This window comes from Oryzias latipes, chromosome 16 (genome assembly GCF_053564925.1).
Source record: "Oryzias latipes strain Hd-rR chromosome 16, Olatipes_Hd-rR_3.1".
NCBI lineage: Eukaryota > Metazoa > Chordata > Actinopteri > Beloniformes > Adrianichthyidae > Oryzias > Oryzias latipes.
The window spans coordinates 30,398,753-30,426,088 of NC_136252.1; the positions used below are offsets into that span (position 1 = coordinate 30,398,753).

Genomic DNA, 27,336 nt, shown 5'->3' on the forward strand with positions numbered 1-27,336 from the left:
ATTGTTACAGAAAACAATAAGTTTTTTTTCCCAAAACAAGTGTCTTTTTACGTTCTTTTAATTCAGTTTTTGTAGTGAGGGGAACACTAACTCAGATTAAAAAATATTTTACTGAGCTTTGTTTAAGAGATTTTGTGATTGAATATTAATCCTATCTTTTAAATAATGTTTTATTTCAAGTTTTATATTTCATGGGTATATTATTGCCACTTTATATATTTTTTTCTTTTGTGTTTATTTAAAGCACTTTATAAATCCACTCTTCTTTACTTTTTGCTTTGCTTTTTCCAAACCTAAAAGATTCTTCTGTCAAATCCTGCAAACGTTACAAAGTTACTGAGTTCTTCTCTGAAACAATCTAAGGTTCAGGCAGATGTCTGGTGATCGTTTAGACCCGCATTGAAAAACTCTGATTCTTTCTGGAAAAAAAGTTCTATACTAGTAAACTTTACTTTTTCTACTCACTGGAATTTTTTTTAAACAGTAAACGTTTTTAAAAACAACAGACTTTTTATTTTTATTGTTCATTTTTTTACCAGGTGGCCCTTTCAAATAAAAACTTTCTGCATGGAACCATCTTGGATGAAGTAGTTTTCAGAGACGTTTTATCAACTTCATATAACCTATTTTTACAGATGCCAAGTAGAAAACAGCTTCTCTAGAAACTTGAGACCATTCTCCTTTGCAAAAGTAAAAATGTCTCTTCCAAACTAAGAAAAAAAGTACAACTATAAAATGGGTTTGAAATGTTCCTTTAACATCTATAGAAGTAGGAAAACCCCTTAAATTGTTTATGACTTTTATTTTAGGCTTTATTGGTGCAATATATGTATAGAAGCACAACAGGTTCATTGAATTCGGCACAATGACGATGGTTTTTTTTCCACTTATATCCATTAAACAAGCTTTAATTCTGTTTTTAAAACTTTAACTTTAGTGTGCGCAGCATTTTAGTCTGTTTCACTACAATGAACGAGTTGGTTTCTATTTAATATGTGAAGCATCTGGGGTTTTCTGTGTGGATTTTTTTTAATTCAAGATGAATAGAAACCAGCTTTATAACTTTGTTGTTTAGAGAATCTTTTATATAATTTTCCATTCACCAAACCGTTCTGCAGCAGAGGCTTTTGCTCCTCTGAAGTTTTCCAACATTTTTGTAACCCGATGCCTCCTCTGGTTCTGGGCTGTATGAGTAAAACCACATGTCATTTCCTTTCCTGCATGGAAAAAAAAAAAAAAAAAAACTCCACCCAGAACCGAGTTTTCCTCATACTTCCCTAAAATTCAACAATAAAAACCAACACTGACCTACTTCAGCTGCAGAAGCAGAAAAACGAGCACCAGACTTAGACTTTAGCAACTTTTGTACTTTACAACACGAGGTAAGTTTACTTACTTGTCTGTGTTAGTGTGGAGCTTTACTTTCACTTATGGCAGTCTTTTGTGTTAAAGGTTGGCAAACTTTTACAGCTAAACCGACAGTAAAAGCCAACGTTGATGCATTGTTGTCTCTGATTTGTTTGGTTTTTTTACAGGTAAAAATAATACAGGTGTATTCACACAGGTTTTAAGCTCTGAGAAATCAACAAAATGTATTAAAAGCCTCAAAAAAAAAAACATTAAAGCTTTAAGAATCATTTTGACTATTTCAAAATCAAGTACATTTTGGAAAGAAACGGAGCTGAGAAACATTTAGAAATATGCTGGGTACATTGACGTACATGCGTTAAAAAAACAATAAAAAGAAAACACTAGAAAAAAAAACTATAGGTATGGCAAGTATGAAGCAGGAAGGCACGAAAACGAGGAAACTCCTGACTCATACAAACCAGAACAAAGCTCTGATAATTATTAACATACGAGACTTCAACTAAAGTTAAACCAGATGGCTTTTTTCAGTTTCATTCAAATCTGTTGTTTTTCAGTCTTAGGTAGTGAACATCCACAGTCTGTAGCTTTTACTGAGCACAGTCAAAACATTTAGATTGGAAAAAAAGGAAAAATGCTACAGCAAATGATTTAAATGGAAATTAGGTACAAAAAACTGTGAAACACTGAGCAGGACAGCAGAGAGCTGCAAAGAAGAAACATTTGGTAAACCTGAACTAAAACTTTGTGATTTAAAAAAAAAAACAATCTGCAAACCTGTTTTCTTTGAATTAAACTAAAAATCCTGTGTTTTGCTGTTGGATTTTCATGAAAACTTTCATAGTTTCTGTTTATTGAAACCCCCTAAAAATCCAGAAAAACAGGTTTAGTTTTCAGTTACCAGAATGAGGAAAAATGTCATAAACCAGATGACATAATATTAGAAAACATCACATGAAATCCACACTAATTAAATTGAAACGGTTCTTAAAGGTGTTGTATGTTTAAACAAACATTTTCGTACATTTTTTCTTCCTTAACAATTTAGCGTTAACAACTTGTATGCAAATATTAATCGATAGACTCGATCCAAGTTTACATAAACATCCACTGTTTTGAACTTTATTCCAGAAAAGGTCCCACGTCAGTGTTTTCTTTTCCAGCTATGTGGTCGTGCACGTGCGTGCTGCTGCTTCTGTCGGCCTCCGTCATGAGTCAGATGGATGAAACCACTCTGGATGCCCACTGGGAAGAGTGGAAGATGACACACACAAAAGAATACATCACCGTGGTGAGTGCCTGTCTGAATGTGGCCTGACACAATGAAGGCAAGAATAGAGGGAATGTATGGAAAAGATCCACAAATTCATGCACTTTCCTCAAATAATTTAAACACTTTGGTGCATTATTACATTTTTACAACAAACAATCATGTTTTTAAGGATTTAGTTTAAAATCTAAACCAAGATTTATTGTCTTTTATGAAAGGAAACTTTATTTTTGTGAAATGGATTGTATTGATTGAGGTTTATGTGGTCTTTCTGTTATTTAAACAATAACAGAACATTAACTCAAATTGACTGGGCTGAACATTCAATTCATAAATTTCAGATCTACATCCAAAAAAGTCAAACTTTTTTGCTCCAAAAACAGAACATCTTCATTCTACATTGTTGCTCTCCATGATTCAGACATAAGAATCCCTCTCAAACTATACTTTGTTCTTGTACTGTATTATGTTCTTTTTTTCTTTCACAAAACTCTCAAGGGCAAACTACTTTAAAATACACAAAATTCAAATATCCAACAATCCTAAATGTACAATATCTAAAAATGTTAACTGACTTGATTCTTTTAATTTTAGATTCATGAAAACCAACTTTATTTATAACTGTAATTGCTCTTTTTGGAAGTTAAATGAATGATTAATATATATTTTTTTGTTGATATTTCTTAAAATTTTACTACAATACTGTTGAATCGGCAAGCAGTTCTTTAGGTTTTGTGGAATACACCAACAGCTTTAGATATTTTGTTTAGCTACAAATGTGTTGTCCTGCTTAGCCAATGGTCTATAATGACTCAAAGGAACTTTTTCATAATCCCTTTCTGTCCCATCAAAAGGACATTTAATGTTGTCTTCATTTGTACCAAAAACCATAAATGTAGTTTTCTTTTCACTTAACAAGAACTTGTTGATCTTGACCCAATTTTCAAATTTTTCTAACTTTCTATTTCTAAAATCAATTTAAAAAATTCTTGAAGTTTGATTAAACTATTCCTCTAAAACCAAACTCCTTAACCAGCCGTAACCTTTTTTTTTCTGTCTAAATGCATAAGTCTGTAAAGAGCTTTCCGTGTTCCTGAGCCAACTTTACAGCCAGATGTTCTTTTTCATCTGTTGAACGCAGACCTGTTCCTGCTGACTCATCCAGTCATCCTCATCCCACCTTCTAATCACGAGATCTTCACACTCAGGCTTATGAAAACTCCATTTTTTATATTAATTTGAAAAAGAAAACAAAGTGTGTCCGTTTGAATCAATTAAGCTTAGCTGAAATATTGTGATTAATTGCTTGGGGGGTGAGAAGGTGCAGATTCTCATAATCAAAACAAAAAACAAAGGGACGAGACAAATTAATATGTATCAAAAATTTTATGTAAAAATAAGCATTTCTATTCAACTTGTAGACTGCAGTCTACAACTCCCATGGGAGTTGGTTGCCATGGTGATGCTTTTAGTGTTTGAGGATCTGGGTCATCTCTAAAAGCATGTGCCTTCGGTGATGCATGGTTTTTTTTTCGTTTTTTGCAACAGAAAAACTTGAGGAAAACAAATTCTGTGTCAGGGAAAATCTCTATCTGGCAGCCCAGGGGAGCGTATTGAGATACTCAGAATTGAAGGTTTCTTGTGTCAGATGCAGAATATGGATTCAATTAAAGAAAAAGATCAGACCAGATCAGTGGGAAAGAGTTTGTGGAATGACTTTTTGAAATGTTCTTTTTTCTGATTACATCAATCAGAGCTGAACTGAAGGTTATTAAAAAAAAAACAAATGCTCACAGCTTTTTTAGAACAACAGTAACTCCAGGATAAAAGAGGCACACAGGAAATTATAGCAACCAACCAAACAAACAAAAATCTGAGTTCAGAACTGGTTGATCTACTTCTTTAGATTTTTCTCCATCTGTTCAATTTCCTCCAAGGTACAAAATAAAGCAGAACAAACACAAATAACCCTTAGTACGGCTCATTGTTTACCAGAAACACAGAGGAGTCGATTTCCATGCAAGCTCTGCTTAAAAATTCTTTGTAATCATCGTTTCATTGTGTGGAAACCCTGAGGGAAATTTGCAACTGCCCTATTTCTCTGATTTGAATGTTAACTCGTTTTGATGATGTTTAATGAAGCAGGTGTCAGAAATTTCCATCAAAGGATGCCTCCTTTCCTCTCTAACTGACCTTAAACGTCCTCTTTTTGGGTCTTCCTGATCCTAAAATGTTCTGTCTGCTGTGAAAAATGCTTCTCTTTAAGTTCTGAGCAAACTGAAGGGAGTTTGGTTTGCAAACTGCAGATTTCGCACAGGAGTGCTTGCTAAAGCATCCGCCAGATTTTTCTGCTACTAACCTCCAGCTAGAGGTCAGCGCTCCGCAGCTGTTTTTGTGTGTCAGACGTGCACGTGGCTACTTTTTTTTAAGACTTACTAAGCTCTTTGTAGCTTCATTTGCATCTTTGTTTCTATTCCCGCAGACAGGCATTGTTGTTGTTTTTTATTCAGGTTTTAACCAACGTTCCTACAACATCTTCTCATAATTTTCCCCTTTCAATGATCCATGACAGTAATAGAACCAAAATCGTCCTGCATCATTTGCATTTTCCATTGCTGGGAATATAATGAGTGAAATTAGGGTTATACTCCTAGTTAAAAGAGCCTAATCAGAGCCCTGAGTTTCCCCGAGTTAGCAACCCAGCCCTTTGGGTGCATCCTGTTCTCAAGCGAGACATGAATCTAAATTTGGGAGTGAGACATCAGTGAAGAAGTCTGGTGAATGGAGGAGAAATTATACTCTTATTTCGATATGAGCCTTCTGAAAAGATTGCTTTGCTTCCTTCAAATTGGCCTAATTAATTAAATTAGCTATTATACTGATAACAGTTTTATTTTTTCTAATTATAATGTATGAAGTTTATTCAGATGATTCCTGACAGATGTTCATGCACAGGATGTAAGTAATGTTATAGATCTTTGACTAAATAATAACAAATTATCGCGATGAAATAACTTTTTTGGAACTTAAACAAAGTTTATTTGGGTCAAAATCATAAAAGAGGGAGCTTAACCATATGTGGATCTGACCTATAAGTCCTGTGATCACTTACATTAATGTAGCAGGCAGGCATGTGGCAGTACAAAAAACACTTGTATATTTGGAAAATGTAGATTGGAGGAAAAACTGTTGGCAACATCTGTCAAAATCCAGTTGAGCAGCTTTAAATATGCAATGAGAGTTTTCAGTTTACAGGAAAAAAGGTTGCATTATTAATTAGCAGGACATGAATTATTAAATTATTACAGCAACAAAAAATCAATAATGAAATATAAGATTATCTTTTAAAGAGTGAAGGATAAGCTCCGGTTTGGTTTCAGAGGGGAAGATTTGACACCTTTTGTTTGCCTCAGGAGGAAGAGGGGATCCGCAGGGCCATTTGGGAGAAGAACCTGCGCATGATTGAAGCTCACAACCAGGAGGCGGCTCTGGGCATGCACACCTACACGCTGGGAATGAACCAGTTCGGAGACATGGTGACAATCCTCATCTCCTCTTTAGATAAAGTGGCTGACTGAGCCTCGGTTCATTTTTATCCAACTAACAAATGGAATCATGTGTGGCTGGTTACTTTCTTGAAGAAATGTTTTTTGGTCAAATCTTTAAAAAAAAGCCCCAGAAAAGCAGTTCCTGTACACGTGCACTGAGTTGCATTTCTGATGTTCAGCTTGTTTAAATCATCCGCCGCTGCACATGCGCTGGCTGTTTTAACATGAAGATCAAAACATGCTGCAAATGAAGCAGCGAGTCAAAACATGCAGCGCTTCATAATGAGAGTAAATGTACATCCACTTTCTGGTTAAAGGGTGGATTCATCTTTCTGGAAACAGGTTCTAAATTTAAATGACGAAAACATTTTTTTTTAAAGGAAGTCATTAGAATGTTGTTCCTTGTTGGTTTTCTATTTCAGACCCTCGCAGAAAAATGAATTTTCTGTTTGTTGCATTTACCTTTTTTTCACATTTTATTGTTTTTCACATAGCAAAAAAGTAAAACTTTTACCTAATTTTCGAAATGTTTTGTTTGATCTTTACTTATTTTTTTCAAACCAACTGCTTTGCCATAAATTTTAAAGGCATCATGGTTACGAGTGTAACTTGCCCCTCTGCTCACAGACCCAGGAAGAGGTGGTGGAGAGGATGACCGGTCTGCAGATGCCGTTGAACCCTGAGCCCAGAGTTCCCATGGAAACGGATGGCAGCCTAATCAAACTTCCCAAATCTGTCGACTACCGCAAGAAGGGCATGGTGACTTCTGTGAAGAACCAGGTCTGAGCACAAACCCAGACGTCCTTGTTTCTGTCTGCTCTGTTTTTTGTTTTGTTTTTAACGCTAGCACAGAAACCACCAGAGTTTGGATGCAGATTCTGGTTGGGAAAATGCTTCTTGTTAAAACAAGATGCTGTTGTGTCTGTCAGTTTGTGTCCGGGAAATTGAAAGTAGTAACAAGATGTTTGGAAGCTTAAAGAGACTAAATGTATTTCTTTATTTGATCAAGAAAATAAATCAGTTTTCATACAGAAGCTGCCCGTAACTGCTTGAACCAAAGCTTAAAAATGACACAACTGTCAAAGCAAATTGACAATAACAAATGTTGTTGTTTTTTACTATGTTTGGCTCAAAGTCTAAATCTAACCTAATGATTATTATGATCCAATGTGAGCAGACAACCCTGAAAGTTCTATTTTAAAGGATAGTTAAATAAAAGGTGGACCATAAAAGGGGAAACTTTTTGATCCTCATAAATGTACAACTTTAAACTCCCGTCAAGAAGTTTCTTCTATTTTAAATTTCATCTTATACAATGTTAACTTTCTCATGTTTCTTTCTATGACAGACAGAGTTCTCTAATAATTCTAGATCGATCTGCAACTACTTATTCAACCAAGAAGCTTAAAGTTACCCAAAGCTGTAAACAGGCTAACTTAGAAAATAAACAAAACAAATAGATTTTCAGCTCTATTAAGACAAATGAAAGTTGTTTTTAAAAATGTGAATACGTAACAGATTTTTACATCAGAAACATCGCCGTTAGGGACCAGTGAGACAAAACGTATTGCCAGCAAAAAGTATATGAATAGCCTTATCAAAAAATATATCAATGCTCTTTTCAGGATCAGGATCATCCTTAAAAACAATTTTAATTCATCTACCTGACTAAAAATACATATTAAAGTCAGAACAGCTTTAACGGTTGTAGTTAAAGAATCTTTTGTTGCATTATCTGCCTCTACTTTTAGATAAAACAATCTCTTACTAATAATCAAAAGTAAAAAGTCTTGTAATTTGTTGATTTTTCTCTACATTTAAACGTTAATTAAATAAGAAGACAGTCTCTCTATGAATGTACTGACCAGTTTTTGGCTCCAACTGTCAAAAAAATCCTAAAAAAGAAAACATCAGACATGAGACCACAAGGCGAACCAACAGCGAACCAACAGAGTTCCTGTGTCGACGTCTGTCGCCCCCTGGCGGATGTAATTTAATCTGCATTACTTCCCTCTGCAAAACCCTTCTTGCTTTTATGCTCATCTAAGCACTTCTTTATCTTTAGAGGTTAGCACCAAAAATGTGTTAATTCAGCGATTAAAAAAAAAAAGAAAAAAGAAGTTTTGGACCCTACAGGCATTTCTGTGCTAGTTCAGAAGTGACAAGTTTTTTCCTAAACTTGTTCAAGTCTGCCATCTACTGGGCATATTTAAGAATGCATATTCAATATTTGATGCACATTTTTCCCTATAAACCTTTCATGCTGGTTGAATAATTAAAAAGATGTCGATACGCTTTTCATTTGGATTGGTCACCTAATTATCCTTCATTAATTCAAGCTACAGTTTATGTTCAAATTCAAGGAATGTCTGCTTAACTAAATATTTGTTGGTCTTTCATGTTTGTAAGCATACATCTGTGTTGTATTTAACATCTTAATCAGTATAAAGGCAGTTTTATTTACTTATTTTTTTTGTAAATTTCTTTACAATGTGAATCTCTCACCATCCCCATTTGCTTTTCCTGACAGGGTTCATGTGGTTCCTGCTGGGCTTTCAGCTCTGTAGGAGCCCTGGAGGGCCAGTTGGCTAAAAAGACTGGCAACCTCGTCGACCTGAGTCCCCAGAACCTGGTAGACTGTGTCACTGAGAACGACGGCTGTGGGGGCGGGTACATGACCAACGCTTTCAAATATGTACAGGAAAATGGGGGCATCGACTCTGAGGCAGCTTACCCCTACATGGGAGAGGTAAGAAACCCACAATGTCAGACTGACCTCATTAAAGTAGAAACCATAAAAAAGTCTCAAGATTACTCCTATTTTCCCCTTTACTTGTAACAACTTCAACAATCAAGAGTTCTGACCATCGCGGCTTGAAAAAATCCTTGTATTTTTGAAAGTAATTGCTCCTTTTGGAGCATCACAGGTAACTCGACTCGTCAAGCATCCTGTTTTTGTGGTCTGTACCCACACTTGATCTTTTTTTATTCTTCTTTTTTAACCAGCCTCTTGCAGACTTTAGCTGCAAACATACAAAGGGCAGAATCTGAGGGGCTCACAGTCATCTTCCAGTCAAGTAAAATACATGCAATTTCAGATAGTTGAGGGGTAATTTCAGACATTCTATATGCCATATTCCAATTTAGGCATCCTAAATATGCAAGTTTTTTACCTTCGTACTTTTAATAAACAGAAACAGAACAAAGAAGTTTTGGTACGAATTTTGGGATTTTTTTTTATTCTGCGTAAAACTTTCCAGAAGTCAACTGTTGGCTGCAGACACAGACTGAAACCAAAGTGGTGAAGAGTTCCTTTGTTTCGTCACCCGGCCTATCACGAGTTTTTGTTTTCCTGAACAGTCACTTCATTTTGACCATATAGCAGCTTGATGATCATGATTCAGCAGAAAGTATGAGGAACTAAATTTCCAACACGTCATTTTAAGGAAGTACATCCACTCAGTAATGATTTTAAAAAATGCATTCTCGCTGTAAAGTGTGATGGTGAAATCTTAATTTGTTAGTTAGTCCAAATTAACTGTTGCATTTTAACTTTAAAAGCTTTACATTTAGTATATTTTGACCCGTCTTATTTTATCCTCACACCCCTTTAACCATGGTGTCATTAAACTTCTCCTGAGTTCCAATGAATTGGTTTTTGTAGACCTTTTTTCTCTGACTCTTTTCCTCCTTGTGGCCTGCAGGACCAGCCTTGCCGCTACAACGTTTCAGGCTTGGCAGCTCAAATCAAAGGCTACAAGGAGGTTCCAGAGGGAGACGAGCACGCGCTGGCTGTGGCGCTCTTCAAAGCGGGTCCAGTGTCCGTGGGCATTGATGCCTCGCAGAACAGCTTCCTGTACTACCAGAAAGGTGTGTGAGCAGAGGATGTTGCCCCAAAACATTTACATTCACATAAACATTGTTATGTTTATGGACATATTTTAACTTTTCTTTCTGCTTATTTTAAATTAAGTGGTTGAAAATGCCCATTTCTTCAATGGGTTTTGTCCAAATTTGTAAAGAATCTAGACAAACACCGTTTACCAGTAGAGAAGGACAGAAAAGAGAGACCCAGAGAGTTTGCTTCAATTCAATTTTATTTATGTAGCCCAATATTATGGAGTGATATTTCTGCCACTACGTTGCACACAAAACTTTCTATGTTGCAAGTGAAAATATTTAATATTTGCTTTTCAATTATTGTTTTTTTTTTTGCATTCAAAAACTTTTATTGCGTTTGCAAAACACACATTTTCGCATACATTGTGGCAAATCTCACTTTTTTTGCCGACTAGTCTGTGCTTGACTTAGCGTGATAAAACTGCCACAGCCAAAAAAGTTTTCGCATGCATTTTGTGTCATATCACTGTTTTCCTATCTTTGATTTTGCTGACATTAGTTTCAGTTTGAGCTGCCATCAAACAACCTGCTGATTCTAACCAATCAGATGTCTCTGTCTCATGTTGACGGTACTTGGAGGCAGACATGGACTTTGGACTTTGTGTATGTTCTGGTCTAATGGGATTCTGCCGTTTTCAACCATTCTGGCCCGTTTCTCTCAGAAGGAGCAGCAAAGCAGCTAAAATATTTATTTAGTGACCAGCGTGTTTAAAATGTCTGCAGCAGAAAAAAACGTCTGAGCTCCGACTCCATCCAGCAGGAAGTAACACTTTTTTAAAGAGTTGTATCTGAACTATTGTTTTTTTAATTAAGAAATGTTAAAATATTAAGAGAAAATAGCATTTCTTTCATGAGTTTTTTTTTTTACTTTGGACAAATGCTCACGAGTTCTAAAACATAAGACGGTGTAAAAATTAACATAAAAGTTAAAAATGCTTCTTCTGTTAAATACATTGAGTCTGCTGTGAGCCATCATTCTTTTGCTTATTATTGCTGTTCATCTATTCCTGTATGGCAGCGATTGTGTAGCATAATTAAAAATAATGCAGCTTCATTTTTTTGAAAATGAAAAAGCATTTCTGGTTTTGACTTTTTTTTATTTTTAATTATGCTACACAATCGCTTCCATATTCCCAAACACTTGTGCAGCATAAAATAATATGTGCTTTAAATCTTTTATTGTTTTGTTCTATCAAACAGATCTTAAAGAAAATCACACTTTTTTTTTTACCAATAATTGCTCTGCAGGATTCACAGATCACACACAGACCTGTTGATTTAATGTCAGCAGATAAACTTTACAGTTTCAGGACATCCTTGGCCATAAATACACAAATCTGAATTAAGAAAAATAATCAATGCTAAAAAAGAAAGAAAGTTTGAATTATTGTTAAAATGAAAACGTCTTCATCCAAGAGACAAAATTGAGGGTAAAAAGAGCTGCTTTGGTTTCTGAGCCTTGGTAGCAGACACCATGTTAGATAAATGTGGCAATTCAATTGGTTAGAATCTGGACCAATCAGCAGCAGCAATCAGTTTGATGGCAGCTTTGGCGTACTAAACTGAAATTAATGTCAGCAAAATCAAAGATAAGAAAAAAGTGGTATGACGCACAACGCATGTGGAAACCTTTTTGGCTGTGGCGGTTTTATCACGCGAAGTCTCGCTCAGAGTGGTCGGCAAAATCAAAGATAGGAAAAAAGGCAAGATTGGAGAACAATGCATGCGAAAACATGTTTTGCAAACGCAAACAAAGTTTTTGAAAGCAAAAAAAATTTGAAAGTAAAGTAAAAAATAATTGAAAAGCAAATATTTAACATTTTCATGTGCAACTTTGAAAGTTTTGTGCGCAACAGGGTGACAGAAATATCACTCCATACAATATTACAGCAATTGTCATCTCAACGGGCTTCATTTCTGTTATTGTATACGAAAATGAAATCAAAAAGAACAGGAAGTCCAAAAATTCAATAGTAATAGGCTGAACTGAACTAAATAGACTAAACTGGGCATCACAACCCTTAGACTCTCCCTCTCAGTAAGGAAAAACTCCTAAAAAAAAAAAAAAAAGATTCCTGGGGGAAAAAATAAGAAACCTCAGGGATGTCCACATGAAGGAATAATCCTTTACCAGGACGGACAGGCGGTGTACCAGAACTCTTAGAGAAAAAGTAATCCAACTCTACAACTAAATGTTAAAATAGTCCAGCAGATGGGCTACATTCAGATGGAGTTGGGGGACGGCAGGGGGCACGAGACGAGCCAGAGACGGGGTCCACGGCCAATGGCATCAGAATAAAGACAGAAACTTAGAAAAACCAAGAAATCTATGGGATATTCTGGATTACTTTTAACCCCAAATCAAAATAAATGGATGTAAAAAAAAAAAAGATATATTTTCTCAAGTATAAAAAAACATTTTTCCGGCACTTCAATTAAAATTACTGAGTTTAATCGTCAAAACAAATCCAAACCTGACACAAAAGTTTAGCTTTGAAGAAGAAACTTGAACAGACCAAACCAAGTACTTTAGAATTGTTTTCATGACACAGCTGTAAACCCAGGATAATCATTCTGATCATATTTGATACAAGCGTTCCTGGCCATTTCAAAATCGCTGCTTCCATGAAATCTCAAAAAGTTGAGCTCATTTTTAAAACTTTATGGTGAGAAAACTCATCTATTGTTATTTTTCAAAAGACCACTTGTTGAATGACAAGACAACCAAATGTGTCAAATAATTCTTTATACAGTTGAGCCATTTAAAAAATGTGTGGATCAAATATGACACGTTGGGTAAATACAGTGCTTTTTTCCTGAACACTCGTGTGAATATTTTAGCATCTCAAAATTACGCTTGTAAGTTTTTGTGCAAAATAATGTATCATAATTCATGCTATCTACTGTATATCTTATAAGATTACATGTATTGCAAAAACGCATTTGTAGATTTCATCAAAGAGTTTAAAAAACATCTTAATTCTAAAATCAATTATTTTTTGCTGTGGGCTTAACGGGGTTTAAACACCTCATGATGCAAAAGTTTGAACAGAAACTTTAAACTTATTTTGGATCATATTGTTATTTCCAAATGTAAATTTTAGATTTTTTTTAGATTATTCTTTGGCTGCAGCTCAAAGTTTGACTCATCTGTCATGTGACCAGGTATTTACTTCGACCGCAACTGCAACAAAGAAGACATCAATCACGCCGTGCTGGCGGTCGGCTACGGAGTGAACGCCAAGGGCAAGAAGTTCTGGATTGTGAAGAACAGGTGGGGTCAAAAGACCATCATGCGATGACTCTGCCTGTGGGGATTGGATGTCTGTCATTTTTCATTTTGTGGGGTGGGTTGGGGGGGCATCAACCTGATTAAATGCTTTTTTGATCCTAATGATGATCAGCGCCTCACCTCTCCATCCTTACCTCCTCCTGGCAGCTGGGGTGAAACCTGGGGCAACAAGGGCTACGTCCTGATGGCTCGTAACCGTGGCAACGTCTGCGGCATCGCCAACCTTGCCAGCTACCCCGTCATGTGAGCGGACCCGTGTGGAGATCTGAACGAGAGAAGAGAGGATGGAGGGACTTTGCTTGGACTACTTCCCCTCAGAGAAAATGTGTGAAGAGTTCAAAACCACTATGAAAAAGCATCACCAGGCTTGAACAGATGATTTGAAAACGTTTCCACTGTACTAGTGTGGTTTGGAAACTCAGTTGTGTGACCTTGGGTCACAACTTCTCTTAAAATATTGGATCAGGACATTATGCTGTCAGCACTTTGGACCCCTGTGGTATTTCACATGATCTCCAAAATCTGCTTCACAAAACTGTTTCTTCTACATCCAGAGGAGGAGGAAGCCCCAGAAACAAGAAACGCCACCATGAAAACTTTTGTTAGTTTTTCCAAAGTAGTTACTCTTTTAGTCCCTGTTTTTGGTTTGACATCCACAGAAAGCAGACACATTGCTGGGCAGTGTGAGCTCCTCCTTTTCTGCAACTCCATCACTTTTGTGTGTTTCATTCCTGATCATGTGTTTGGTTGTTTTTGCTCCTTTCAGCACTTTTTTTCTAATGATTCAACTGTAAACGGATGTTTTCTAACAAAACTCAATAAAGGTTTTGATTTTGAAGGTGAACGTGTGGAATCTGAATCGAGTGTTGGCTTCATTAAGAAAATAACGCATTCGTCTCACAATTACAAGGAATTATAAATGTTTTTGTGGCTGGAAAAAAAAAGTTGTGTCAGAATTTAAATATCTTGGAATAGAAATTGATTCTAATTTAAGGTTTAAATCACAAATCAAAAAAGCTGAATTTGTCAAATTCCGGGTCAATAAGGTCACATTTATCATTGCAGTCCTCTCAATGGCATGCCATGTATTACAAAAAATGATACACACTTAAACCATGAAAATCACTTTACAAACACATAACCAAAGTACTGGACTACAACTATGCCAATTATTTACGGAAACTATTTGTTTCGGCTACAATTGCCTTTTTTGGGAGGAGGGTGGGTTCCAAGTCGCTTCAGCAAGAAATACTCGCTGGCTTCTTTATCAAAAAGGTGGTTTTATTTAGAAGTTTTGATTTACAGTTTCCGGTTTTAAAAATACTTTTTCCTACTCCCTGTCACCGTCTGCAAAACTCAAGAGCCCCCACCGAGGCATGATACAAGTAGGCAGAATCCAGTCAGGAAAAAGATGAAATACAAATGATCTACTTTATTATATTTATGGTTTTAAATGTTAAAAAAACGACATAATTAAAAGCAAACAACAAACAACGCAAACAGGCTACAACACTAATAAACTGGAAGAATCTCATCAAGTATTCTAAATAAAACCATCAGTGCTCTGTCATCTCCTCCACTTGGTCCTGTTTTGGAGGTTTGTCTCCTGTGCAGTGTATATATGTTCATAATTATTCAAAACGCGACTAACTAATTGTTGCACTGTTTGATTGGTGAGGTAAAAATGCTGAATCAGCACGACACGAAACTTTCAAAGATCCGATCTATTTCTTTAAGTCTTCTCTAGCACATTTCTCTGCAGAAGATCGTTGTCCCCCTCTGCAGCTTTAGAGTTTTGCTCTGAATTGACAATAGGAAAACATTTTATTTGCTGACCCTGAGCCCAGTGGAACAATCTATTTTTCTATCTAACCAGATTTTTTAAGAATAATAATAATAACAATAAGGATTCAGGAAGGAGAAGACATTTTGGTTCCACTGTTAAACAGCTTAGCAACATTACACATTCAGGTGTGAAGCTCATGCACACAGAAGAAAGTGTGTTGGGCTGTAAATCTAGTAAAAAGTAAATAGTTTAGTTGTTTTTTTCCTTAAAATGCTGTGTTTTTTGTTTCATTTTTTCTTAATTTACTTTGCTTTTGCTTTTGGTACAGGCTTTTGACTAAATTATTTTTTAACCTGCTTTAAATTCATTTAAAAGTACAATGTTGGGCTACTTTTTGTTAGAATTTTCTCTAAATTACATAGCTTTGCCTTCGTTTCAAGTTGTTGGCTAAATAATTGTATGCTTTAAATTCTTGAAAAAGTACACATTTTTGGTTATTTTTAAACCATAAAGGCTGTTTTTTATGTTTTATTTGTCTAAAAGTTTATCTAGCTTTGTTTTTGATCCAGGTTGTTGACTAAATGCTGTTTAAAATTTGCTTTATGAAAAAAAGTACAAATGTGGGTCATTTTTAAAGCGTCAAATTTATTTTGTGTTTATTTTTTTTCTCCTAAGACTACTTTCTCTTTGCTTTTTGTCCAGGCTGTTGGCAAAATACTTCTGAATCTGTTTGAATTTAATTAAAAAGTACAAATGTTGGGATATTTTTTGAACTTAGAAACTTTTACGCTTTACTTCAAATTCCCTTATCCGTGCATTTTTTTAAAAACCTTATTAAATTTGCTTTTAATTTATTACAAACTACACCTTTTTGGTATTGTATAACTGAAAAGACTGTCTTTTATGTTTTATTACTCCTTAAATCACTTTGCTGCGTCTTTGCTCCAGGCTGTTGTGAAATACTTTTGAAAATCAGCTTCAACCTTGATTCCAAACTCAGCAGCAGCAGCAGTTTCAGCAGCAGCCTCAGTCTCTTCAGTTAATTTCAGCTGCAGATTCAGCAGCAGCAGCAGCGGCCCTTAAACTGGTTTCTTTCTGAAAGCAGAAGTGCCAGATCACGTGACCCTGGCCTGTCTTCATAAAGACGCGGCAGGTCGCTCAGAGGAAGTACAGCTGAGAAGAACCGAACGCGATGAGTCCGATGACCAACCGAGGCAAGTTCAGCGTTTTTTTCCCTTTCATTTCAGATGATCATTTTATTCTTTGCGTCTAAAAAGACGAACGCGTCACTCTAAAACCTAAACCTGGAACAAAAACAGATCTGAGAGCGCGTTAACTTTTACTTTCGTTCCTGTTTCCGAAGAAATCAGCTTCAGAGACTCAGACTGCAGCAGTTTGTCTGTGTTTTTGTTTCATCCCGTCTTAAAACACTTTAATTTGCTTCTTTGAACTTCAAAATAACTTCTCATTTTACTGACCATAAATCACTTTGGTAAATTTATTTGAAAAGTTTGACTTTACTTTTGTGATTTGGACGGTCGGTGTTTAAACCTTTTGTTCTTCTCCTTTCATGTCTAGACTTCCCTTATTTATGATAAAAATGCTTTTTTTAGGACATATTTTATTCTTAAAGCCAACTGGTCCAGATTAAGAATTCCAGGAAATAAAAGTCCATTCATGTGAAAAAAAAAAAAAACAACAACAAAACATTTTGTGGCATTCTGGTCTTAGTGCCACAAACTCCCCATTCTTTATTGTGTTGACAATGAAGATAACTTTTCTGAAGTATTTCATTTCCCATAGTCTTTTTTTTTTTTTTTTAAGATTGAAGGACCCCCCCCCCCTCACTGTAGAAACCCTCATAACAGAACCCTCCAATCAGTTCATGGCGTGCGGTGGCACACCTGTACTTCCTGCATGAGCAGTTCTGGTCATGAGACTTGCCTCATGCAGATGAGGCAACAGGAACTTTTTTTCCGTCCACATTATGTAGATGTGGAGATTAGGGGAACTTTTCCTCCTGTTTGTGTTTTGATTTTATTGTTTGGGCTTTTTAAAGTCTTTTATTCTGCGTTTTTTTTTTGTCATCTTCAGACCTGATCATGGCGCTGGAGGACATTACATATGATATCTTAACGTTAGCCTCTATTTTTTTTTGTCCTCTCTTGGTTGCGTAAGCGTCAGTTAAGCAGTTTTTGTTTTTTTTCTTTTATCAGTTTTACGACCTAAAGATGGCCTGCAAGGATCTGATTGTTTTCAATGTTCTGCTTTCTTCCTTTGTCACCCTCGCCAAAAACTCTGCAGAATTTGCACTCACCATTTGTTCATGTATAGCAAGTTACATCATCATTGCAATATTGATCACTAATATCGCATAAAGCGAGTCTTCCTCATGTCGTGCAGCCATAATTTGCAGTGTGTTCTAAAAATCCCTCTTCTCTTTTCATGGATGTATTTGTTGCTGTATTTTTGTTCTTTTGGGCAGATTTATTTAAATTTTTGCTACTTTAAAGTGGCGTCAACATACTTATTTCTACCAAGTTTTGAAAAAGCTTTAAGTTGTGGTATCGCTGTACTCGGTTTTACCATCATTTATAGCATGAATGTAGCCTTTTTTATTCCTCCATCGTTATTCAGACTGGGTTTCTTAACTTCATGATTCTGAAGAAGTAAACGCGTTAAAAGTTTGTTCATGGTGCGTCTCCATCGAGTCGGCGCTCCGCCTGTGGCTTATGTGAACTGCAAACAGTGAATGGTTGCCGGCTGGAGGTTTGATCTCTCTGCCGATTGTTTTCGTGCCATGCGCGCCCACAAGCGCCTCATCAAAGGTCAGATGACATCCTGCTCTCTGTGCAGGCGCGGTGCTGGGGAGCCTGCTGCTCGTCTCCCTGTGTGTGGGAGCAGCTTCTGCGTTTGACAGCCGGCTGGACATCCACTGGGAGCTGTGGAAGAAGACGCACAGCAAGCACTATCCAAGTGAAGTATGCCAACAAAGGGAACGAGCTGCATGCAGAAACTTGTAGCTTCATATGTGAGGTTAGCAGGAGCCGACTGGTTTTTGACTTCATGTGCTCTTCCTGCGATTGTGTGCATGGAGGAGGAGGACGTGCACCGCAGGGATTTGTGGGAGAGGAACCTGATGCTCATTACCATGCACAACCTGGAGTACTCCATGGGCCTCCACACCTATGATCTGAGCATGAACCACATGGGAGACTTGGTGAGACGTTCTCCTTCGCTCATGGCCTATTGATTCACAAAAAACACTTTATTAATAGACACAGTTTTAAAAATTCAGTAGGAAAAGAGGTTTTTACCATTTGGCTTAATACTGAGACACAATGAAGCTTAACCAAGTGGAGTTTGAGTTAACTAAAGAGGAACATTACTTGGGGAAGAGAAACATGAGGGGGAAAAAAGCCAATTAAAAGAAAAAAACTGTTAAGTTCTGGAAAATCCAGCTTCCTCTGCTGCACTGTAAAGGATGTTTTCCCCTATAAAACAAAACGATTCTTTAATATAGTTTGAGGAATCGCATACCGAAAGGTAAACCACAGTTTGAGGAAACATTAGAGTCAACTGTTGATCTGGAAGGTGATAAATCAAAAGTGTTGTTGAATAAAGTCTATTTAGTGTATAGTTAATAAATACTTGTATTTATTTGCTTGTATTCATTTGGCTTCGAAAAAAAAAAAGTAAATATAGAAGCACTTCCGCATGATTAAACACTAGTCTTTATAATGCAAACCACTAACGCCTTAAGTTATTTTTAGATGCAAATGAAGACAAAAAAAAAAACCTACAACATCTAGTTTTGTGCTGTTAATTGCCTGTTTGCTTATTCTGGAATAAAAATAAAATCCTTGCAGAGGAAAAAAATATATTTTTTTCCACTTTTCTTCTTTTTTTCTTGAATCTGCAGTTTTAGTTTGATTTAAAGGACAGACCTACGTGTCTAAACTTAAAACCCAGCAGTTGATGCTCAAACTTGTAACATGATGAAGGATTAAAGCAATGCAAGAGCCATAGACCGTAAAAACAATGAAGGAACCGACATGACTAATAGAAAATGCCTCGGCTGCCTCCGGCTCTGGTTTCAACATGGCAGCGCTCATATCAGGAAGCAATGCTACTTTTTATTTGGGAACACAAGAAGGGAAGAGTTGAGCTACCTGCTGTTTTTACAGTAAATGGGTAAACATTTGTTGAAGTTTTAACAAATGTTTTGTTTCTTTTATCTGGGTTTCTAACATGGCTGATTTCTAAAAAATCATAAAGTCATCAAACTTTGTCTCCGCTCGAATAAAAATTATTTTTTCTATTTATCTGACTGACTTCGATACTTCTACCCTTTTGTACCGCTGCATATTTTATCAAAGGCAGTAAATCTGAGATGATATTTATGCAACTCTTATACCAAAGCCTAAGCAAAGGACTACATGCACAATTTTATCTTTTTTTAAAGTAAACACTTTAAGCATCTTTAGAGAAAAGCAAGCGCCTACATTCCTTTTTAGAATTCCCCTTTAGAATTAATAATTTCTTGTTCTTATATGTGCTTTTAATTTTACAAATGATCACTTATACCCAGAAAGCTTTTTTTGTCACCTTTTTTTAAGTTATTGTTTTTCTAATACCTAACAATTCCAAATTTAGCTCATTTGAGCTTAGAAAAAAGTTTATCAACCTAAAAATATGATTAATCCCAATGATGGGTTTTGGCGATAAACCTTTAGTTTTTAAAATGTATACATGTGCTTTTATGTAGTCTAATTATAACCTTAAAGAAAGGAACAAACATGAATTATCTTTTAAATAAGAGGTTTTCCACAGGATCTGTTTAAAAAAAAATAATCAAATGATGGAAGAGGTCGTTTGTAAGTAAAATAGTGTCAATAAAGATTTGGTACATAATTGAATTGAGCCACTAAATTAAGCGTTTACTAAAAGCTGTCACATTTTCTAAGTCAAACTTGGGATAAAATTCACTGTACACTGTGTGACAAAACGCTAAACTGTTTTCTTTGCCCTAAAAATATCTTCCAAACTGTTCCCTCACAGACACAAGAGGAGATCCTTCAGCAATTTGCTTCGCTGCGTCCCCCCACCAACCTCAAGAGGGAGCCACATCTCTTTGTTGGAGCCTCGGGGTCCAACAATATCCCAGACGAGATGGACTGGAGGCAGAAGAACTGTGTCACAAGCGTCAAAATGCAGGTAGAAGACAAAAGTCAAACAGTTTGTTTTCAGCAATGACCCATTTTCATTTAAAAAAAAGGAAAAATGTCAACTGTGGAAACTGCATCATGCCTTAAAGTCCCACTCACCTGCTCTCATAACAACAAAATTCACATATTCTGGGTTTGCAAAGCAAACTGCAGAAGGTTTGAGGTGGAAAAAGGAAATCTCTGCATCTGTCTGCTGCAAAAAGTGGGAAACAGAAATGTGTTTTGAAGTGTTTACGCTAACTTCAGGATTTCGGGGGAGTTATTTAGTTAGAAGTTTTGACATTTTTCCTGTGCTGACCATTTAAGAACATTTGAGTCTGTTATGTATGTGCTGCACTATAATTCCATTTGAAAACATTGAAATATTTCACTTTAAAACACAATTCAGTAATATTTTCTACTTAGTTTAGTTTATTCCAGTTTAAAAAACTCTGTGCATTTATGTTTTATTTTTGTCAGTTTTTTTTTGTATTTTCAGTCATCTTGAAATATATTTCTTAGTGAACAAGGCTGCATCAATGCTGGGATAAAAATTGAACAAATGGGATCAACAACAAATTCCTTTTTAGAAAAAATAAATAAAACGAATGTATTCCTTTTTTTGGAAAAATCACCTTTTTGTTTGACATATGAAGTAAAACTCCACTGGCCTTGCTGTCTATTTTTGTCTAAACATGTTTCAGTTGCATGACTCAGAGCACAACCGTCTAAACCTGCCAGTTTCTTAAATGTCAGGCTAAGAACAAAACGGCAAACTTCTAAAGATGAGAAGAATCCAAAATGCTGATTATTTTCTAATCAAAAAAAAAGTCAATCTTAATAGTTTAGCCTCTATTTTAATTATTTGTGTATTTTCGAGATGAAAATGTTTTCCTAAATTCAGACTTTGTGGCTAATGTTCCTCCATGCAGGGCTCCTGCGGCTCCTGCTGGGCTTTCAGTGCCGTCGGCGCCTTGGAAGGCCAGCTATGCAGGAAGACAGGAAAGCTGGTGGACCTCAGTCCCCAAAATCTGGTGGACTGTTCATCAAAGTATGGTAACCATGGCTGCAATGGAGGCTTCATGCATCAAGCCTTTCAATATGTCATCGACAACCAGGGCATCGACTCTGACGCTGGTTACCCTTATGTAGGAGTGGTGAGTCCTTTGATGAATGTTTTTGACACCAACCAATGAAATTAGGAAGAAAACAGACATTAGAGCAGGATTCTACAACCTTTAGCACTAAAAGAGCCATGTATGCCACTTTTTACTGACCAAATCCCAGTGAGAGCCACTAAGTCCCAAGCACGTTTACATTATTTCAAATTTTATGGTTTTGTGGCTATTAAGCTATCCATTTAGCTTGTCAAAAAAATTATAATTATTAAATGATGGCGGCTTTACATTCATCTTCATACATTATAACAATTTTATCTTGCTTTTGACAGGAAAGTTCATTTTAAAAATAAAATATCCCAGTATCAAATAAAATCCCCCTGCTGGGTCTTTACTTGAATTAAAAAGGCAACAAAGTCAAGTCAAAGACGGTGTTTTTTCTATCATTATGATTTTTGCCTCTGAGTGGCAGCTAGACACTGTTGTGCATCAAAAGATCAGAATAATAAACCACATTGACAATATGAACAGGAAGTGGCTATTTGTGTGCAATTAGGGTTACGGTTAGGCTTAGGTTTAAAATACATGCGGACACGGCAGCCATGTGCATTTTGGCCGCATGCATTACGTGTGGCCAACGTTAACATTTTTTATTTTTTTATGCTTGGTCGCACGTAAATGTGTGCAAATACCATTGGCCATAAAATAAGCTTTTTACTCGGTTAAAAATCTAAACATAGATGACAAAACTAAACTCAAACTTAAATAAACTACAAACCCATTATTTATTCAAATATTAGCATTTTTAAAGCCACAAAGGAGCTGTGTGTGACTTTAGACAGTTGCAGACCTCTGCATTAGAGTTTGTGAACTTCTTCACAAGTGAGACCACACTTGGTATTCTACCTTTGACTCCCTAGATTGAATAATGTCTTACAAAAAAATCAACTTTTGGGGATCTTTTGAGCTTTTTGAGGCAGAGGCAGCAGTAAAATTCTGTCCACAAGCTTTGAAATAATTGAACGTGCAGATCTCCCAGAAGGAACCATGGATCTTTCAGGAGTTTTGCTCAATGCTGTGATGGGACAATGAGCTGATCACTCTTAAATATTGCTGCAGAACTTATATCTGTTTCTACAAACAAAAAATAGAGCAAAGCAAGCTTTGCAGAGAGCGAATGCGTGTTTGACACAACGCTGGAAATGTGTGAGCTGCTACATAGTTCCTTTAGGCAGTAAAGAACTACACCTTTTCCACTTGTCAGTGCTCTGCTGTTAATGTTTCTTTGGAGCAGAAGTAAATTTATTGGAGCAGACAAACATGTTTGTCCTCCAGGCTTCAGCTGCTGTTTGTATGGAGAAGAACAGCATTTCCTGCTCTGACCTTCTAGTTGTGGTTCAAATCAAAAATAAGTAAAAACTGTCTGAATTGACAAATATTCCCACCTGTAACATGTAGGCAACGGTTGGTAAAAGGAAACTTTGAGGCCTGTCTGATAGTTTTTTGGAGACTTTATGTACATTTTTGTTTCTGTTGCATTTGTATTGATTGCTCTAACCTTACTTTTCCTTCTACCTCCAGACGCAAAATTGCCATTACAGCTCAGAGTACAGAGCAGCCAACTGCTCCCAATACAGCTTTCTGCCTGAGGGAGACGAGGGTGCTCTGAAGGAGGCCATTGCCACCATTGGACCCATTTCAGTGGCAATTGATGCCACCCGACCCAGATTTGCCTTCTACAGGAGTGGTAGGTTACATCACCAGCTTGTTTCCTTGTTTGTTTTGGTTTTGTTTTTCATTTAATTTCATGTTTCTGATCACTTTATGACTCCTGTGACTGCAGGAGTTTACGATGATTCTTCCTGCTCCCAAAATGTGAACCACGGTGTGTTGGCTGTGGGCTACGGCACACTAAACGGACAAGACTATTGGCTGGTAAAGAACAGGTGAGACGCTTTTCGCCGCATCAAAGTCTCCAGCCGTTTCTTTCATAAACTAGAATGTAGCGCTTCCTCAATGCTTGTGGTCGCTCGGTCCGCTCTGACTCAGGGAGAGGGGAGAAATCAGAAGTGAAACTGAGAAGTTCGATGTGAGAATTTCAGCACATCAGCAAAAAAAATGCTCAGTTTGTGCGTTCTGCTCAGATATGTTCTGCTTAAAAATACTTTTTTTCTTTTGCTGGTACATAACAAATTGAATCAGGGTCAGTGGGTCAGTCAGTTTTTTTTCCAGTTTCATTTATGCTCACTAAATGCACAAAATGCATCACAAATTTTTATTATTTATTAATCTTTTTCCTTTTTTGCTGAATAAACTCCCTGATCATTCTACATACATAATACAATATTATTTGAAGTACTAATGAAATGCATAGAATCATGATAACTTGATCTTGTCAGATTATTTATGTTATTTACATTTTTTTTTATTTACACTTTTCTTATTTTTCCAGCAGTTCAAAAGAACTGATTCACAGTAAAAAAAACATAAAAAAAATAAAATAAAGTTCAAACCTACTAACATAAGTTACTTGCATATAAACTTTTCCTTAGTTCTGTTACCAAACCATAATTTTCCTTAAAAACAAAGTTTTGAAAAGTCATGAAAACTGAGACACTTTCTAGTATCTGAATGTGAAAAGGCTTAAAGATCCAAACATTAAAGAAACAAAGTTACTTTACCAAGTAGTAAGTTGTAAATTTGTCATTCAGTGTTTCCTGCTACATCTGGCATTCCATTTTTTTCCTTGTTTGCTCTGCAAAAACCTAATTTTAGGAAAGTAAAAAGTCCCTTGTTTCCAAAAAAATTAGCAGCTTTTCTGTTGAGCATTAAAAAGTTTAATTCATCAAGAAAGCTCTTCAATCGCAAAAAATCTTAGTTTGAGAAAACATGGATTAATGACTAGAAATTATTTTTTTTTTTAAATAAGAATTCTTGGTCAGTAAATGTATATTTGATTAACATTGGCATTCTTTTTTTTTTTTTCTTCTTTTCTTTACATGTTTAGCTGGGGAACCACTTTCGGGGAGCAGGGCTACATTCGGATGGCGCGCAACAAGAACGACCAGTGTGGCATCGCTATGTACGGCTGCTATCCCATCATGTGATTGTTCTGTTTTAAAGGAAAGCTATTTTCCAATGAATGCTTTGTCTTTTAGATTACTACCAATTTTAAATACTAACGTTTATGACCATCAGATTTGGTGCTTCTCCTGGAATCACACCAACTATATTTTCTGCAAATTCTGAATAAGTTTTGTTGTGTAACTGCATGCCTCCAAACATTTATTATAAAAGGGAAGGTGGAGTTTTAAGGAAGTTGTTCACATTGATGTATGGTATATTTTCTTATCAGTGTACCAGTAAGTCCAGCCTTTTGTAGGCTAATTACCTTTTTAATCAGATTGTGAACAACGTGAATGGAAGATCCAGTTTGTGGGTTTATCCTGCCATAAAAACTGTCTGAAAGGATCCCATTGACTCTTAAGGAAATTGACCTGTTGATCAATTCAGCGTTTACATGTTAGGACAGACGGAAGGGCAAAATCAATACCCATCTCTCTAGTAAACATCCTGTCCACATGCTGTTGTGCTAGCACACTGTATGCTATAGCTGCTCAGAGGTTTTGTTTTCTTCTTGGACTGATGCATTTTCAATCCAACGTCTGCAAATTTAACAAAATACTTTTAGAAATAAAACCTCAATTTAGCTTCCTAACCGAAGTGTAAACAAGGGATTTAAATACTGTAAAAATTGAAAGCCATCTTGTTTTTGTTTTTTGTTTCAAAAATAAAAATTGTTTTAATAAAAATTGTTTTGTTTCATTCTTTGGCTCAGAGCAGCTTCTAAGACGCCAGACTGAGCGACCTTCCCTTGCTCAGTGGGAAGGTCACAAATACTTTTGAAATAAAATACATACATGTATGGCAACTGGATGACGTGACATATAAACAAGCGTAAAGTAAATGAATTAAAAACTGCTATTTCTGTTTTTTAATTGGCAACCCTACAAATAAGCTAATTAAGAAAATACTGTTTTTTTTTTTAATTGTACAAATATATAGAAATGGGCTTAAATATGGGGCAGTGGTGAGCACTTTCAGTATGAAGGTCCGGTTTCAAATCCCAGCTGCGACCTTTCTGTGTGGCATTTGCATGTTCTCCTTGTGCATGTGTAGGTTTTCTTTGGGCACTCTGGTCCCCCCCACCCATAATGGGTTATTCTAAATTGTCCTTAGTTGTGCATGTGAGTGTGTGTCCCAGCAAAAGACTAATCCTGTTCAAGATGAACCCCACCTTCGCCCAACAGTAGCTGCTGGCCCCAGCAGCCCCACGACCCCGAAAGGGATTCCGCTGATTCTGAAAATTGATGGATTAATACGAAGACTGAATTCGGTTTCCTGATATGTCATCATTGTGGGTCATCAAAAAAATCGATTAAAAAAGTTTCAAAAATTTGCTATCAACCAGTCATCACACTCGCTGTGAAGTAGGTCAGTTGAGATGCAGAATGGCCAATCCAACATCCTCTTATACAGAAGTCACTGCACATGCAGGTGATTGAAGTGACTTTGAATGTGGAACAGTTTTTGGTGCTAGTATGAGGATTTCTGAAACTGCTTAACTACTGGGATTTTTTAACCCTCTACAGAGAATGCTCTGAAAAAGAGAAAATGTCCAGTGAGCAGCAGTTCTGTGGAAATGCCTTGTTGATGTCAGAAGTCAGAGGAGAATGAAAATGCAACAGTAACTCAAATAACCCCTGGTTACAACTGCAGAAGAACACATCCAATTTTGAGGCTGATGGGCTACAGCAGTAGGAGAACACACCGGCCGCCTCTCCTGTCAGCAAAGAACAGGAAACGGGCTACAATTCACACAGACTCGCCAAAATTGGTCAATAGAAGGTTTAATAAACGTTGATGTTTGATGGGTCTCCATTTCTGCTTCGATAGGGGCTGAATTTGGTGTCAGCAACATGAAAGCATGGGTCCATCCTGCCTTGTATCAATAATTCAGGCTGGTGGTGGTGGTGTAATGGTGTGGGGGATATTTCTTTGACACACTTGGACCCCTTAGTACCATTTGAACCTGGCTACAATGTCACAGCCTACCTGAATACTGTTGCTAACCAAGTTCATTCCTTTATGGCCACAGTCTACCATCTTCTGATGGCTACTTCCAGCATTAGGATTAGGTACACCTCCACAGTCACCGGATCTCAACCCAATATAGAACCTTTGGGATGTAGTGGAACGGGAGATTGGCATCGTGGATGTGCAACTGACAAATGCAGCAACTGCGCAATGCTGTCATGTCAATATGGACCAAACTCTTTGAAGAATGTTTCCAGTACCTCGTTGAATCTATGCCATCAAGGATTAAGGCAGTACTGAAGGCAAAAGGGGGGGTCCAACCTGGTACCAGCAAGGTGCTGGTCATTTCAAAAGTAGCTCGCATGCCGAAAAAGTGTGTGCACCCCGATTTAGAGTGAGTTTCAAAGCTAAGTCTGGCTGCTTAGCCCCTTGACCCCTGAATGAATTTCCTGCTATGAAAAAAAAAGATCACAATGTTTTTAATTCCATGTACAGTAAATGCTAAATTAACCCCAAAGAACCCAGACCCAAATAAAATTTTGTAGAATATACTACAAAGCAAATGGACCACAAAACACATTTCGGATATTTTTCTGTCACACTGATGTCACCATGGGTTCTTAAGGTTTTGAAGCAGAAGTGGTTCGATGCACATTTGCATCAATAGCCAAGGGGTTAAAGTAAAAAAAAAACAAAAAAAAACTGTCAACTCTGTTGAGTAAAATGTTTGTATTTTTTTCTTATTTTCCT

General features: G+C 36.6%; 2 protein-coding genes across 3 annotated transcripts; both read left to right on the forward strand.

Moving 5' to 3' along the window:
• The first annotated feature begins 1,217 nt into the window (after nt 1-1,217).
• ctsk (cathepsin K) lies at nt 1,218-14,222 on the forward strand. 2 transcript variants are annotated; one of them, XM_004078344.4, is made up of 8 exons: nt 1,218-1,382; nt 2,532-2,659; nt 6,052-6,174; nt 6,814-6,966; nt 8,717-8,935; nt 9,891-10,056; nt 13,252-13,360; nt 13,526-14,222. In XM_004078344.4, exons 2-8 carry the CDS (start codon nt 2,534-2,536, stop codon nt 13,623-13,625), a joined length of 996 nt encoding a protein of 331 aa, XP_004078392.1. In that variant the 5' UTR covers nt 1,218-1,382; nt 2,532-2,533; the 3' UTR covers nt 13,626-14,222. The 2 variants fall into 2 exon arrangements, with proteins under 2 accessions (XP_004078392.1, XP_020566036.1); XM_020710377.3 differs by having other exon boundaries at nt 1,265-1,382; nt 2,500-2,659.
• Nucleotides 14,223-16,228: 2,006 nt separating this feature from the next.
• On the forward strand, nt 16,229-25,301 carry ctss2.1 (cathepsin S, ortholog2, tandem duplicate 1). The gene is made up of 8 exons (XM_004078345.5): nt 16,229-16,378; nt 18,021-18,145; nt 18,262-18,384; nt 20,226-20,381; nt 21,304-21,528; nt 23,071-23,236; nt 23,333-23,435; nt 24,497-25,301. The coding sequence occupies exons 1-8, from the start codon at nt 16,357-16,359 to the stop codon at nt 24,594-24,596; spliced, it is 1,020 nt and encodes a 339-aa protein (XP_004078393.1). The 5' UTR covers nt 16,229-16,356; the 3' UTR covers nt 24,597-25,301.
• Nucleotides 25,302-27,336: the final 2,035 nt, after the last annotated feature.